We start from the raw sequence: 16,445 nt of genomic DNA, 5'->3' as shown, positions 1-16,445 counted from the left end.
CCAGCGCGCCGGGGTGAGGGGGCGCCCGCCGGCCGCGCCCGCCCCGCTGCTCGCCGGCCCGCCGGCCATGCTGCTGCTGCTGCCGCGGCTGCGGGGAGCGGCTGCGCGCCGCCTCGGCCGGGCGCTGCCCTGGGCCTGCAGCCGCGCGGCGCAGGAGCCCTCGCCGCGGGGCTACAGCCGCGGGGCGGGCGGGAAGGTGAGGGGGAGAGGGGTGGGGGGGTGTGACGCTGCCTCCTCCTCGCTTCCGCCGCTCCTGGAGGAGCGTGCCCGGCGCCCACAACCCCGGGGTCCCCGTGTGCCCGCCCCGCACCCCCCCCCCCCCCCCCCCCCCGCGGCCCGGCCTGGGCCTTGAAGTGAAACCGGCGGCGCTGGGGTGGGCGGCGGGAGGCTGCGCCCCCGGGGGCCTGCCCTGCCGGTGGGCTTGCGTGGGCAGCGGTGCGCCTGGCTCAGGATCTGCCTCTGGGGGATGGGAAAGAGAAAAACAGTGACCTTTTATATTTAAAATTACAGATTCAGAGAGCTTTTGTCGCTGCATGTTAAGCAGAATGATTATAACCTTAGTCATACTGTATCTAATTTATTTTTCACACTTAAAAGTAGCTGTAGTAGTTTATCCTGGTTTACTAAAGTGTTACTCTGTGTATCACGTTAGATACATACATAAACCAAGATGGAGATACACAGAAGCGGCTACAGTTTGAACAGTGTGCTTGCTGCCTTTCAGAGGGGTCTCTAATTTTCATGTTGTTTACATTAATGCGTGTCCTTTTTAGGGTCTTGTTTTGGGAATCTACTCAAGTGAAAAGGATGAAGGTGCTGCTCAGTTCACTAGTGCAGGCGATGCTTTCAATACACTTGTGTCTGGAAAACTGAGGGAACTTCTGTCCGTGTAAGTGTGTGATAAGCTTCTGAAGTGTTTTCAAGTACCTACAACTGCCAATAAGAATGGTCTCTTGTATCATTTTAATATTTGTACCTGTACCGCTTTTCAGGCTGGTATTTACTTCTACCAGGCCAAGCAGTTTGGAGGTGAACTCTTGTGGAAAAACCAAGCACTGAGGAAACAGATGCAAAATGTTCATGGGCACTAGCCTTTTCTTTGCATCGGCACTGAGCCAAATGTCCCAGCACAGTGTTGAGGAGCACTGTGTCATGGAGGGAACGTAGTACCGTAAGATTTATCACCAGTAAGGACTTCTTTATTAAAAGAATCTTTTTATGTCCTAGATGTGGGCCACCTTTGAAGAAAGGCAAAACACGCATATTCCATGGTTTGCATCAGGTATGAACTTTGGATTTTCATGTGCATGTGGATTAAAGTGTGAGGTTTGCCCTTACATCTTACTTTAAGCTGCATTCATTGCTGTGCTTGTATAAATGCTCTGCCCTTCTTCTCCCCTCACCCCTCCCAACAAAAGATGTGGTTCTTACTGAAACCTCCTGCTCTTCACTCCCCGTGTTTGCATGGCCTTTTGCACAGTCCTGTACTCTTTTCACTGTGCTGCAAATTGAGAAGATGTAGACAAGTCTGCTCCAAAGGTGGTGTACTCTGAGTAACTGGTTACTGAATGAGCTGAAGCACAACAGTTTTGGATCAGACTGCTGCTGTGCCATCTGTGTTCAGGAGGAGTGAGTGCACAGGTGTGTACCGGTATGTGCAAAGACCTTCCAGACATACCAGTTCTAACACAAGGTAGTCCCATCACAGGCTTTAATCAGAGGTTTTAAAGTGTGCTTGAAACCTTTGAAAACAAGATGTGGGACTGTTCTTCAGGCAGGACTTTTATCTGCACAGACATGATGTATCACAAGGGTATGAGATGGGGATTCATCTGCTTAAAGTTAGGCTTTTGTGCCATTTGAGAAGCCCTAATATATCTAACACACCTACATGGAGCTGGCAAGTATAGTACAATTTGTGCCTTTTTGGAGTAATAGCTAGAGACTAGGCAGATGTAATATGACACTAGGTGTCCCAAAGTAACTGAACCTTACATTAGGGCTATTTAAATGATTGTAACTAAAACAATTTTAGTGAGTATTGCCTACCACGTATAAATTCTGTGCTGAGACCCCAGACAGGTGACACTGGACTCATTAGAAAGGCTCTCGGAAATTTCATGGAAGTTGAGTCCCTTGAAGGTCCCATTATCCCAGTTCTGCACACAGGATGGCCTCTGGGGTGAGTAGCAGATCTCAGCAAGAGAAGGCAGTAGAATTTGGCCTTATGCACTCTTCTAAGTGAGTAAAATAATGATAACTGAAAAAACGTTAGCTTGAATCACTCATCTTCTGGAAAGCTAACACACGTTTCAGCATCTTGCGGACTGAAAAGACTTTACTATGGTGTAGCAGTTTGAAGACTGATTGTTAGAATCAGACAGAGCAGCTATTTGTGATGCAAGGGAAGGCCTAAGATTAACTTCATTTTTCTTCAGAACTATGGGAAATCTGTTCACATGTATAACCTTGAGTTTTATACAAATTTGACTCAAAAGGCTCCTTTCATCTTCATTATTTCTTCCTTTGCACCTTCCGCTTGCAATTTATAAGGCAAGTATTTAATCTGCTGTGCTACATTGCTTTCCTGGCTTCTGGAGCTGTGGACCTCTGTCCAGCTTTGGTTTGTTACCTGACAAATCATGGCAGGTCAGCTCCTGAGCTGAGCTAATAGGCTCAGCCTTTGAAGTGATTTTTATTTCCTTGAACACAGTACTGTGCCAAAAAAAAAGTTACGCTTCTCCAGCTCAGTTCTGGCCTTTTTTGTAGCTGGAAAGCTGGACCTGCTTTCAGAGGACTCTTAGACTTGCCCTTAGAAGTACCAAGTTTGCTACGTGTTCAGCATAAAGCTTATCTGCTGCAATGCACATCTGCTACTGGACAACAGAACAACTGGTTGCATACCTGTGGCAAATGACTGGGAGTGCAAGATAGTGGCACCATACTGGCACTCTTAAAGAAATGTGCATAACATAAAGTACTGAATGTATTTTAACACTCTGCTTGGTTTGATTTGGAAAGTAAAGTATTTTTAACAAGTGTCTGCTGTAGCTGTAATGAGGAAAGTGAATCCATTTGTGTGTTGATTTCACCTAGGACTTTCCAAGTGTGGTTGTAGTTGGCTTGGGTAAGAAGAATGCTGGAGTAAATGACCAAGAAAACTGGAATGAAGGCAAAGAAAATATTCGTGCAGCTGTTGCAGGTTAACTATGTTTAAATTTTCTTAAATGTTTTGTCTATAAAGCTATTGCAGTGGTGCAGCATGTTCCATTGTTGAAGAGTGAGTTTAGATATGATTTTGTTTTGAAATGCAAAACCTACTGCATGGTTTGGTAAATGCATTTACTTGTCACTGATATTCATGTGAGCTTTTCCTTAGTGAGGAAGGAGTTACAAAGCATGTAAATCAACCTGCAGACAGGTGATTGCAGTTATTTATAGCAACTAACTTGTCTAAACGATGTGATATTGAAAAGGCACTTGTTTAATTACTACTATTTGGAAGCTTGAGAGCATCATAGACTCACTTCATGCTCACGCTGTAATTAAGTATGCACATATATTTGCTTTTGCCACTTAGTTTGTAACCGAGATATTTGTGTTATAAACTGATACCTTTCACAACATCAGTAGTATGATTCAGTGTATTATCCGTTGTTGTAAGCAGAGAAGGTCCCTCTATCTTAATCAAGGACGACTGCTGCAGCTAAGTGCATAAAACACGGATAAACAGAGTTCTCCCTGCAGAGTTTATAATCTGAGATGGGAGGTCAGTCACACATGTATGACAGCTGTATGTCCAAAGTGCTAGTCCACATTGTCTCAGCAGCTGCCAAAACATTGTTAAATTATTTGGGTACAGTATAGAATTTATGGAATATTTTTTGTTTGTTTATAAAAGTGTGTATGAACTCATTTGGAGGACAAGAGCAGTCATATACTCTTAGCAAAAAAATAAATTACAGCAAATTTCTGATACCTGTAGATAATCATAATCCATAGCATTCCACAATGATAGAGCTTTGCTTTGATATAAAGTGAGCTTAGAGGAATCAGAAAACTGTGGACTCTAGTTTTTATTCTTGTGAAATGTCGTAAGCATTACAATTAATTAAGTGGTATTTTTAGGCAAAATGTCAGTATATGGTCATTAGTATTTTTAATTATTCTACTATCCTGATTTACTTATAAACTCGGATATCTTGAGTTAAAACTATTTTTTCCTTGAAATGTCACACTGATCACCTCGGACACCTGTTTTGCTGTTTTGTGCAGTACTCAGCCTACCAGTTCTGTACTGTATTTTTCAGTTGGCTGTAGACAAATTCAAGACCTGGAGATCCCTTGTGTTGAAGTAGACCCCTGTGGAGATGCTCAAGCAGCTGCAGAAGGTGCTGTCCTTGGATTGCATGAATATAACGAGCTGAAGCAAAAAAAGAAACCTGTAGTTACTCCTCAGCTTCATGGAAGGTGATGACAAAAGGAAAGCGTGCCTATTTATTTATCGCTTTGTTTATAAAACTCTATGCATGCTTACGCATTAGAAAACCACAAAACTGAAAGAATAGGGGTAGCAGCAATATCCTTCTTAACTCCTCCTACTCCTTTGAATTTCCTGAAGTATTTTACATCTCAAGTATATTTATAGTATTTCCTCTGTATGTGTTGTTAGTATGCCATGTTCTGAGGTTAAGAGTAAATAAATGCTGCTTCATAGAAAAGAAGGCTTAGGGTAAAAATAGAAGTAAAAGGTTACTTGAAGTGTAGTTGTGATGTAAAATGACTTCTGTTGGTATTGTGTGCCAAAATTGTGGAGAAGAAAGAGGTATTTCAAACTTCATAAATGAATAAGTGCTTTTGAGAAGCAGGAAATGCTGACGCTAGACCATGCCACAATGGATACGTTCCACATAGTTCATTTGTTATATTTTCATTCACAGTATCATGCAAGGAAGGAAGCTTGGGTACTTCTGGCCTCTAAGTAGACATCACTGTTACCTGAGAGCAGAAAGTAGGATCAGAGCTTTTGGTTCCAGAGCGAATTTTTATTAATCCGCTTTTACTCTGAGTGGTCTTTGGACCTTCCATATAGGATATTCTGTCACGCAGAGGAGAGGTAATTCCTGTATGTACTTTATACAGGAACAAGTCCTTCCTTATGAGGAAGTTAGTGAAATTAAATAAAAACCCCTCAATTTAAGCATGTCTTGATAAGCTACATGCAACACTTCCCATTTTGTAACATAGCAGCTAGTTTGGGAGCCAATCCCATTTATATTAAACATTTCCTGAAAACATAGATGGTCCTATGACCACGTACGACACTGGAAGTAGTTTATGTATATAATAATTTAGGTTGGAAAGGACCTGTGGAGGTCATCTAGTTCAGCTCCAACTTGGATTAGGGATAACCTGGAAGTTACGTACCACTTTAAAGCTCGATCTGGCTGATCAGGCCTTTGTCTAGTCCAGTTTTGAATATCTGCTGAGATGGCAATTTCACAACCTCACTGGGCTATCTGTTCTAGTGCTTAACTACACTTACAGTGATTGATATTTTTTTTTTTATTTGTCCTATTGCAGATTCCCTTGTTGGATCATGAGACCGTTGTCTCTTACCCTCTTACTGCGCAGCTCTGAGATGTGTCTGTCTTCATCTTCTCTATAAACCCTATTTAAGCATAGAGGAAAGACTGCAATGAGCTCTTTGCTAAATTTTTCTTCTCTAAGTGAAACAAACCCAATTCTTTTAGCTTCTCTTATGCCATGTGCTCCAGCTCCCTACCCCTCTTAAGGGCCCTCCTTTGGACTTTCTCCAGTTTATCAGCGTTGGGTTTTTATTCAGGAACTCAAAAGTGAATGTACCTAGATGCAGCCAAAAGATGTAGCCAGATGAAGCCTCACAAATGCCAAGGAGGTAAATAATTACTTCCCTTAACATGCTGGCTGTGCTCTAATCCAACAGAGTACCTGGTTGGCCTTTGGCACTGCAGTAGTGCGCTGCTTACTCCTGTTCAGCTCGCCCCCCAGTATCCCCAGGTTCTTTTCTGCATTGTCACTTTCTGCCTAGTCGGTGTCCAGCCTGAGTGTTGCATAGAGTTGTCCTGTCCCAGGTACAGGACGTTACGCCAGTCTTGGTAAACTTCACGGTGTTCCCCTTGGTGCATTCCTCCAGCTTGTCAAGGCCCCTATGAATGGCAGCCCTGCCCTCCCCATTTCAGCTGCTCCCTGCAATGCGATGCTGTCCATGAACTTCTGAGGGTATACTTCATTGTCCAAGCTGTTGATGAATGTATTGGCCTCAGTATCAACCCTTGAGGAACACCACATGTAACTAACTGCCAGCTAGACCATTTAACTGTTGTCTGCTATCTTCCAAGCCCAATAATTTTTCCAGTTTTTCACCTACTTTGTAATCTACACTTCCAGTTCATGTTTTCTCAATTTGTCTGCAACATTTCTATGTGAAAACCTTGCTAAAGCCAACCCTCTCATAAAAGTCAGGTTGGTCAGGCATGATTTGCCCCAAATAAATCTATAATGACTGTTCCCAGAGACCATCATGTTCTTCATATACCTGAGAATGACTTCCAAGATTACTTTTTCCATAAACTTTTAGGGGATTAGTCTAGGATAACTAGCTTGCAGTTGCCTATATCCTCCTTGCCATTCTTAAAGATGGGGATTTGTCTCTTCCCAATCATTGGGGACCTCATTCAGTTACTGTGACCTCTCAAACTGAAAGACTCAAAGCTTGCAATGATGCCAGCCAGCTCCCTCAGCACTCTGATATATCCCACCAGCTACCAAGGACTTGTGTATGTCTAGCTTCCTTAAGCAGTCCTAAGTCTGTCTTTCTCTGCTGTGGGTAGTACCTTTCTTCCCCAAACTGTTACTAAGCAGGCAGAACTGGAGAATCTGGAAGCAGACCTTAATAATTAAGACTGATGCAAAGCAGGCGTTAAGAACTTCAGTCTTCTCTGTTCGCTAGGTTGCCTGCCCCATTTAGCAAGTGGATAGCATTATTCCTCATCTTCCTTGTCCTGGTGACATACCTGTTGAAGTCCTTGTTGCCTTTCATACTTCTTACCAGTTTCATTGTCAGCTGAGATCTGGCTTCTTAATTCCATTCTTCCATATCCAGGCAATGTTTCCATATTCCTGCTCTCTTTAGAAGTGGAATCTAGCTTAGTTCCCTGCTTTGTGATATCTTTTAAAGCGAGTAAGTGTTTCCGTTCTGTCTCAGTAAAATGAAAGGTTTTGTACTGGTAGTGTTGCAGAATAACAAGAGAGACATCCCCCGTTTCCTATACAGGCAGCTCTTTGAATGTCTGTTACTCGTTAGTGAAATGCCTTGAGTACACTGTGAAATGAGATTGAAATTCCACTCTTATCACATAATCATATTTCAGTAAAGTGAAAAACATAATTGAAGGCTTTATATGGTAAATAAGAACTTTCAGGGCTTTTATAATTAATGCAATTACAAATTTTGGAAGGGGTGTTAAACCTTTTGCTTAAGGATTTAAGTCCGTCTCTGACTAGCAAGGATCAGGATGAGACCTAATGTATTAGATAGATAATTTTATATCTGCTCTAGGATTCTTCTAGCTTTCTGTGAAGCGTTTGGCACTGACTAGAACTGAAGATGCGCTACTAGACTGGATGCACTTTGGATCTCATACTAAATTCCATGTAGTAAAATTACTGTGACATTCTTAATTGCCTCAAATTAATGATACCGCATTTTCAAACAGGAGAGGACAGATGGATGCTGACAAGATCTTACTTTTGCAAATGTTTATGATCCTGATTATTGTATGGTATTGTTTAGTGCTGAAAGTGAAGCCTGGCAAAAAGGTGTTCTCTATGCTGAGGGTCAGAACCTTGCTCGGTACCTTATGGAGGCTCCAGCTAATTATATAACTCCAATCAAATTTGCCGAACATATTGAACAGAAGCTCAGAAGTTTCAGCAATGTGAAGGTCCATATAAGGTAAATTTCATTGAAATGATTCCTCTGTAGGGTAAGATACCTTCCAGGTTATTCAAATCTGCAGTGGGCTCTCATTTTCACTCTGTCACTTCAAATGAGAAAAGCAGGGCAAGTGTTTGGCAAAAAGGTGTGAGAGGTGCCCAAACTGCAAGCTACTCAGTATTAGAAGGTGAGTTAGTCTGCAGAGTAAGCAAGATACTGTGACACAGTAACTGTCTGATTAACTGTCAGTTAGTCATGCAGTCAAATACTGCTTAATTAACACCTGCTGTAAAAGGAAGCCTGATGAAGACTCAGTAAACAGAGGGTAAAAACTAGGCACCTTTTTTCTAATAACTTTTGTTTTCTTCCCAGGCGGGCTTTACACATGCCTTTGCTTTTTTGTTTGGACATGGTATTTAAACATCCTCTATTTATTGCTGTTAGTGTTTGGGGGGGTTTTAGCTTTTAAGAATGTTGAGATGGAGCCATAAAAGCCCTTGCAATTGAATTTGCACAGCTAATGCTTCTTGCCTCTGAATTTCTAGTTACTGCTCTTTGGTGGAAATGGGCTAACTAGTTGTGCAAGTGTTGGAAGCTGTTTTGTTGATGAGTAAGACTCAGGGAAGTCAACTTTGCCTATAGTTAACCATCTTGATAGCAGAAAGATAAACTGTAACCTGCTGCAATATTGCAATATCCTATGCCTTCAGAGACTACAGCCTTACAGGCAGTGAAAGTTTAATGTGTCTGATACAGAAAGTGTACATGAGCTCTTGTTTGTTTTTGTTGATTTTTTTTTTTAAGCAAGGCAAAACAAAAACCAAGCAGCAACTCTGAGGATGTATTAATAACTAACTAAGGTGAAATTAAGTTTGTGTATGAACCTTCAAGAATTATGAACTCTTAAAAACAAGCAAACAAAATCACCTTGCTCAACGTGTCCAATTACAAAAAAAAAAAAAAAAAAAATATTAATATGTATTTCTATTCCAGACCGGAGTCTTGGATAGCAACACAACAGATGGGAGCATTCCTGAGTGTTGCAAAGGGTTCAGCTGAACCTCCCATCTTCCTGGAGATTCACTATTTAGGTGGTGCTAATACAAATGACTCCCCATTGGTATTTGTAGGAAAAGGAGTTACATTTGACAGGTACGTATGCTAATATTTTAATGACCAGAGCGGTGAAATGCCTTCCTGCTATTCATGTTCAATGGGGTGATGCTTTTTCTTTGCTCAGCACATCTTCCAATGCCATTCTAGTGAACTCGCCTTGGGTAGTAGATTGTGCTGCCTTTCCTAGGGATAAGACAAGCTTGAGTGGTTGGACAAAGTAGGAATTGATATGCCTTCATCTTCTAAGGGGAAAATGGAAATTCAGGGAGAAAGAAGACAAAGAAAGCACTATTTTTTCTTTTTTGGCCTAAGCAAACTTCTGGGTGAAGAATTTACATGTTTAGAATTGCAGTCTGTCACTGCTTAAGGAAAGAGATAATAGTTCATTCTTTGCAGCCGTTCCTTGTAACTGCTTTTCGTGTCACATAACTACTGAAGATTACAGACCACAGTCTGTTCCCCTTCCATATGCTGATTTTACAAAGTGTACTATTTTGTTTTTGTTTTGTGTTCTTCTGCTGTTATGAAGACCACTGAGTTAGTCTGCTGCAGATTACATGGATTTTTAGAGTTTCCTAATTACGAGGAAATGACTCGGGGTTACATTTTAACTGAAATGAAAACCCAGATACCTTACATTCAGTATGCTTACTAGGCTGTTGCAGGAATATTTGAAAATGTCAGGTCTAGCATTTACTGATATTTGGTGCTAAAACGTACTGACGGACAGAATATTAGTAACTTATGCAGCATTGAACTCCTGCGTGCTGGATGTTACTTGTGCTGTTTGTTCCAGTGGTGGCATTTCCCTGAAGCCGTCATCAGGTATGGATGCGATGAGAGCAGATATGGGAGGGGCAGCAACTGTCTGCTCAGCCATTGTGACAGCAGCAGCTTTAAAACTACCTCTTAACATAATTGGTAAGTGTGTTTGTGTGAGAATCCCAAAACCTTAATTTTACAAGAATTCATTTAGACAGTAGTTTTCTAGTATCATCGGTAGTAATGGTCTTATGAAAATGTCATGGACTCTTGTAGACCTACTTCTCTCATTCGCTTGCTCAGCCTTTCTTCCATTTTCACTTGCTTGTCAAAAATTTACTAGCTTTGGATAAAATATGACAAGACCAAACTAAAATTTTGAAGGCATGCGTTTTAGATCTTGGGAAAGAAATGATTGTCAATAAACTGATTTTCAGTGAGTTTTTCAGAAGTCCTGATCATTACAAGAAGGAATGTTGATATCTGTAAAGGCAGTTAAAAACAAAAAGCAGTTAGCTGAGCTACCTCCATGAGTGTTTGTGACAGCTGAACAGGAAGAGGGATCAGCTGTTGTTTCCTTAGGTGAATATCTCAGCAGAAATCTAAAACAAATCCAGTCTGCTGGTACTATTTTTTAGTACAAGCAATGCTTATTTTTTCTGCAGAAACGTTGCACAGCTAAAATTAAATGGTCTGATTCAGGAACCGTAGCAAAACCAGTTGATGATGACTTACCTGTTCTCGGAAAAGGTTTGTTTGAGAACCTTGACTTTGAGGGAACTAGTATTTTAGTCACTTTTATGCTTCAGCCAGCAGAGGGCAGCGAAACACACAGCCTCACCACATTCCTCACTTAAAAGTACGCAACTGGGAGAGCTAAACCAGTGGAGCAAAAGTCGGTGTCCGTAATTCCACTGAAAAGTGATGGTCTGCAATTCGCTTATTCCTTGTGCCAGGAGCAGGTTTTCACTAGGAATGGTGGAAAGCCTTTTGTCCCATTGCCCCACTCATAGTTGGAGTTTTGATGCTGACCCTCTTTCTCACTCATCTCTATTTGCTGCTCTTATGGCTGGAGTTCTGTGGCAAGTCCTTGGGCCCCTCTTGACATGACATGGTGTTTATTTACAATGAGTAGAGCCTGAATGGCTCGGAGCATTAATTTGAGAAGTTTTTAATTTCAGAAAGAATGAAATCCCTTTACATGTGGCTAATTATTCATATATGGAAGACCTAAAATAATACTTGTTGCTCCTCTGATCTCACTTGTTTGGGCATAAAGTAGAAGTAAATTGTAGTGGTAAAATGGTGTGGGTGAGAGAATGTGGTGGTGCCACATGCAGAGGAATTTCCCTGATTGAAAACTGGACCACGTGTCTTTCAGTAACCAGGAAAATTTGGATTTTGAGCAGAAATCCAAGATGAGAATAGTACTGTTTTCTTAAGGAGGTGTTTGATTTTTTCCTAAGTGTTTTTTTTCTACATCTTTTCTGAGAAAGAAACTAGTAATGTACTTTTTTCTTTTTCTCTCTGAGGTTTGGCACCCCTCTGTGAAAATATGCCCAGTGGTAAGGCAAACAAGCCTGGGGATGTAGTTAGAGCCAAGAATGGAAAAACAATACAGGTATGCATGTGAAACTTGGATTTTTGAATACTTTTAGTGCATTGGTTTCATCAGTCAAGTTACATGGCTACAGTCAGAGTACACATTTGAAAAGACCCTTTAAAAAGATAAACAGTGCAAATGTACTGTTTTTAAAAATGTAAAAAGCATGTTATTAATTAGGAATTGCTATCATAGCACTCTTTCAAATACAGATATAGGTTGAAGAGATTAGACATGATTTATAAATTGCTAGGAAAAGCTGAGAAGTATGGTCATTTACTGAACATGCTAGAAAATCTTGTTGTAGCACAAGAGGTTGTTACAGTGCTCATAGAGGTTACCAGTCAGACTGGGGAACATTAATTGCTTCCAGCAGACCCTTCAGGACACTTCCCTGCTGTCTGGAGTAAGATATAAGAGTATTAGTTTCCTGCTGATGTAACCAAGGTCTTTACACTGCCAAGCTGCTCTGTACATTAAGAACTCTGAGTCATAGGGGCAGTTGGTTCAAAGGAGCTTGCCAAATCAGTACCCAAAATACATATTTCATATTTAATCCAAACTGTTCCATACTCATTTAATAGATTAAATGGTATTGAAAGTCATTGTGCTATTGATTTTGTGCAGAAGTAGATGGTTTAATCAATATTTCTCTCTGTGTGGATTTCTCTGATTCTGCCACCTTTGAGTTGCTGAACCTTCCAGTTCCATGCAGTTCTCCCAAAACTGCTTTGAGGGAAAGGACTAGGCACATATTCCCTCACTAAGAAGAAATTTGCAAGAAAGTGCTAGTAGCTTGAAGCACATCATCCAATTAATCTTGCAGAATTCATCATAGATTTTCCCTGAAAGGGGAAAGGAGCAAAGGGGCTATTGATTTTTTTTTTTTTTTTTTTTTTTTTTTAATAAGAGTGGAAAATGTTTCAAGATCCAAAGAGAAAGCAGAATAACAAGGAACTGTATCCAGGCATGCATCCGTGCTTCTTTGTGGTACTCTCTCCTCCTTTGGAATTTCCATTGGCCAGATCTCTGTGCTTGCTCTGAAGCAGCCCCGGGGATTCCTGGGGCTTTGCTGGGAACGGCAGCCAGCCCCCTGCGCTCCGCTGGGCACCTCCCCGGCCTCCAGGCTCTTCTGAGGAGCCAGCAGCACAGAGGCCCAGCCTGCAGAGGAGGTTGCAGTGCTGAAAGATGGCTTGACCTCAGCTATGGATATGCTTTTATTTTATGAATATAACTGTATGTCAATACTATTTTTTTTTTTAGAGTAAATTTTGATTATCTGAATTTCCTAGGGTCTGTGACAGTGCATTCACAATCTGACAGCTATTTAAGATAACATGAAGAAATAAGTCAGTGAAAAGGATGTTTTCAGTAGTTAATCTGTTTCTTCTAATTTTGCACCTGAAGGTAGATAACACAGATGCAGAAGGAAGACTGCTGTTAGCTGATGCTCTCTGTTATGCTCACAGTTTTAATGCAAGGGCCATTGTGAATGCTGCAACGTTAACAGGTAAGCAGTCTCCCTTCCTTGCTCATTTTGCAAGCTGGTTGTTACTTTTATTAATTGGGCTGTGAAGCAGTTGCTGTATGTAGATAAAGCCAACTTGAATTTGAAAGCAACTGAGATGACTTTACATGTAGGACAACAGCTGGCACAGTTTATGCTCTAACAACTTGCACAGCTGTACCATGTCTCTAGGACTGGGGTGGGTGTTGGCACGCAGGGTGCACACTCAGCAGTGTAGGTGAAGTTGGGCCAGCCCAGCTGAGCTGGAACTAAGAAAAGCAGGGAAAACCTAGGCAGACTTCAGCCTTTCTCCACAACGTTTTCCAGTGCTTCCATTTCTGAGCTAAGCCCTCCCAGCTCCCGGGGCTGTGTGATGCAGAGCTACTGGCATGGTTGTGGAAGAATCCTGCCAGGTCCATATGGCACTGGTGGTGCGGGAGCCAAAATAGCTTCTTTGTGAGCAGCTTCCTGAGTGCCTGAGCTCTGACCGAGCCAGCACCAGCTCTTCCATTATGTGAGCTAGCTCAGGTCTCCACGATTCTAGAGAACAGAACAGTAGAGTCATTATCATCTTCCCAAGAATTCGTTTGACTGAAGTATCTCTTAATTTATATGCAGTTAGCATACTTACAGGTATAATAAAATGCACTTTAGTTGTTTAATCTCTACAGTTGTATATGAATGAGGTTATAATTTTAAATTTAAAACCAGCATTGGGTATGCATCTCATGAACTGCAGTAACAATCTGTCATGGGTGAAGTGACTGTAGCTGAAAAGAGAGGAAGCATGGAAGAGTAGTTCAGCCAGGAGTCCACTGTGTTGCTTAATGCCTATGCTAAGCAAAATAATTATCTTTTTTTATATATTCTCTACAAGTGCTGCTTTAAATGATGTTCCATCAGTTTTACCAGTTCAAATGCTGTGGAAAATTTCAGTAGACAAGAAGTGAAGCTGATTTTAAGATTGCTGGCCTGTATAGAAGTATTCCTATATTATTCTGTGTTTGGGATCCTTGGGCACCAAGCAGGAAGGACAAGAACTCCCATAGAAATTTTTTTGCCATATAATTTTGTTAAACTATTTTTTTTTTCTTAACCTCACTGAGGATTGAGTGTTGGTGTTAGAGAAGCAGTTCTTTGGTATCAAATACATATGTACGTAATCCCTCTGGTTTAGGCATGGTTTAGTATTTTGATAAGGATTATTTTCATTTGAAAGTAAACTCACATATGCTGTGCAAAAATCTTTGCAAGTGAAATTCACAGATGGGAGAGTATCAGGTTGAAAACTGTAGAAGTGTATAAATTGGAAAAAGTCCACTTGTATTTTCTATATGGAAACAAGAATATTTTCTTTTTTTGAGAACACACTGTTATTGCCAAATACATTGTATTAGAAATATTGCTAAGAAACATCAACAGAAAATCTAGTTTAATGAGATACAGAATACAATTTTATTAATTCTTGTCCTGTTAGATTTATATAATGTTTTAACATTTAAACTTTAAAGGTTTTAGTACACTTGAATTTTTTAGTTTTTGCAGACTTCAGAAAACACTGATAATGGCAATTAAAAATGGGAAGTTCTGTGAGGAGTCAGGATGCAGAGGAATAGCTCAGGTACCACCTTTGCCTTTGCTGCATTATCTCAAAGGTGTGTTGCTGTAGGTGCCATGGATGTTGCACTGGGGTCTGCTGCAACTGGAGTGTTCACAAATTCATCTTGGCTTTGGACTCACCTTTATGAGGTAGGCCATCTGCATTGTTATTAAATCATAACAATAATTCAGTAATAGCTGTTACTGAAAAGGTAGTGCATTAGTGAAAGTCTTTATGCAAATCTAAAAGGTATGTTATTACATTTTGAAACCTTGTAGGAATGGTGTTAGTGTACTGTATTTAATTGAAAATAATTAATTTTGATTATTAATTAGCTCTTTAGTGAGATTTAGCATCATACAGTAAACAGCATGCACATCATATTGAGGATCTTCATGTTCTGATAACTTACTGCATATGCGTAAGTTCTAGACTGCTGACAGTAATTAGTTCATGGTAAAAAGATAACTGATCTTTTTAAACAACACTCAGACAAATTCAGAGAGGCCTTGTGAGTGGCTAAGTGTGATGGCTAAAGGAAGCCTCTGAAGGGAAGGATTTGTGTTGTCAGGAAAAAGAAAAAAAAGCTGTCTTTAGATGTTACCTTTTGACTAGCACTAAAGTACCTAAAAAGTAGAATTCAGTCTTTTGTTTTGCAGTGCATTTCCAAACACCTAATACTGTATTGGGGTGAAGATTTTTAGCCTGGTCAAAGCTAAACAGAAGAAAAAGCACGCATGATACTGAGGCTTACAAATGCAGTTTATAAAAGAAGAAAGAAAAAAATGCCAAACCTATCACTGTTTCTCTTTCAGGCCAGCATTTTGACAGGAGACAGAGTTTGGAGGATGCCTCTTTTTGAGCATTACACAAAACAAGTAACAGACTGTCCTCTTGCAGATCTGAGTAACATTGGAAAGTACAGCAGGTAAGATGTACCACTATCCTTCGTGTGTCCCTTTCTCTCATTGTATTTAATGTTCGTGCTGTTGGTGTTGCTGTAGAAACAGTACAATTTTTCTGCTTCCCACAGAGCTGGAGGAGCATGCACAGCTGCTGCATTCCTGAAAGAATTTGTGACTACCTCTCACTGGGCTCATTTAGATATAGCTGGTGTGATGTCCAACAAAGATGAGGTGCCCTATCTTCGAAAAGGCATGGCAGGGCGGCCTACAAGAACGCTAGTGGAGTTTGCAGCTCGATTAAGTCAAGACAATCACAATACCAAATAAAATACTTACTCAAAAATCATCCACTCTGCCTTAAGAAACAAATCTTCAGAAGTATCATTCATAAATGAAATGCCCCAAGCATATTTTCATTATGGCAGTGAACTACAAATGCATTTATAAATCATTACTTGGGTAAGAATATCTCACCTTTGAGATTTGTCATCCCATGTTATGCAATTTAAAATAAAAAATATTCTGTTTGAACTATTGAGATATTTATTAACAAAACATAATAATGAAAAACATTTGAAGCCCTGTTTTATATGTAAAGTAAGCATAATTACTGCAAACAATAAATCTCTGGTTTGTATGTGAGTTTTGACAGAATTAACAGTAGATGGAGATCATAGCTGTGCCTCAGTTTTGCGTAAATTGTAGGTGGTGTGAGAGGTAACTTGGCAAAGTTGTTTATAAAAACACCTTTCTGACATTTTTACTTAAAAAAGCTGGACCTGCTGTTGGTGTGTATTGAGGTAGAAATGTTGCACCATCAGACTTTTAGGCATGATTAGCATGGCTTCAGCACTGGATTATGTAGTGAGTCTTAAACAAGTGCCAGTAAAAGTGTATCTTGTAACTGTTTAACAAAAACTAATGAATGTAAGTTAGTGTTTGGCGGGGTTTTGGGGAGGAACCTACCCCCACCT

General features: G+C 40.5%; 1 protein-coding gene across 1 annotated transcript; it reads left to right on the top strand.

Moving 5' to 3' along the window:
- Positions 1–41: 41 nt before the first annotated feature.
- Positions 42–16,002, top strand: LAP3 (leucine aminopeptidase 3). The gene is made up of 13 exons (XM_042808242.1): positions 42–196; positions 774–889; positions 1,228–1,282; positions 3,097–3,202; positions 4,311–4,470; positions 7,835–7,996; positions 8,972–9,130; positions 9,891–10,015; positions 11,389–11,477; positions 12,867–12,969; positions 14,636–14,715; positions 15,382–15,494; positions 15,600–16,002. Exons 1-13 carry the CDS (start codon positions 68–70, stop codon positions 15,796–15,798), a joined length of 1,596 nt encoding a protein of 531 aa, XP_042664176.1. The 5' UTR covers positions 42–67; the 3' UTR covers positions 15,799–16,002.
- Positions 16,003–16,445: the final 443 nt, after the last annotated feature.

This window comes from Tyto alba, unplaced genomic scaffold, assembly GCF_018691265.1.
Source record: "Tyto alba isolate M040663 unplaced genomic scaffold, T.alba_DEE_v4.0 Super-Scaffold_6, whole genome shotgun sequence".
NCBI classification, from domain to species: Eukaryota; Metazoa; Chordata; class Aves; order Strigiformes; family Tytonidae; genus Tyto; species Tyto alba.
This window is presented reverse-complemented; position numbering and strand designations above follow the sequence as displayed.

Excerpts from the sequence above, each read along its gene's own strand:
- LAP3 (XM_042808242.1), top strand. The coding sequence starts at position 68 with ATGCTGCTGCTGCTGCCGCGGCTGCGGGGAGCGGCTGCGCGCCGCCTC. Across the intron at positions 890-1,227 it reads CTGAGGGAACTTCTGTCCGT|ATGTGGGCCACCTTTGAAGA; the intron begins GTAAGTGTGTGA and ends TTTATGTCCTAG. Across the intron at positions 3,203-4,310 it reads TATTCGTGCAGCTGTTGCAG|TTGGCTGTAGACAAATTCAA; the intron begins GTTAACTATGTT and ends TGTATTTTTCAG.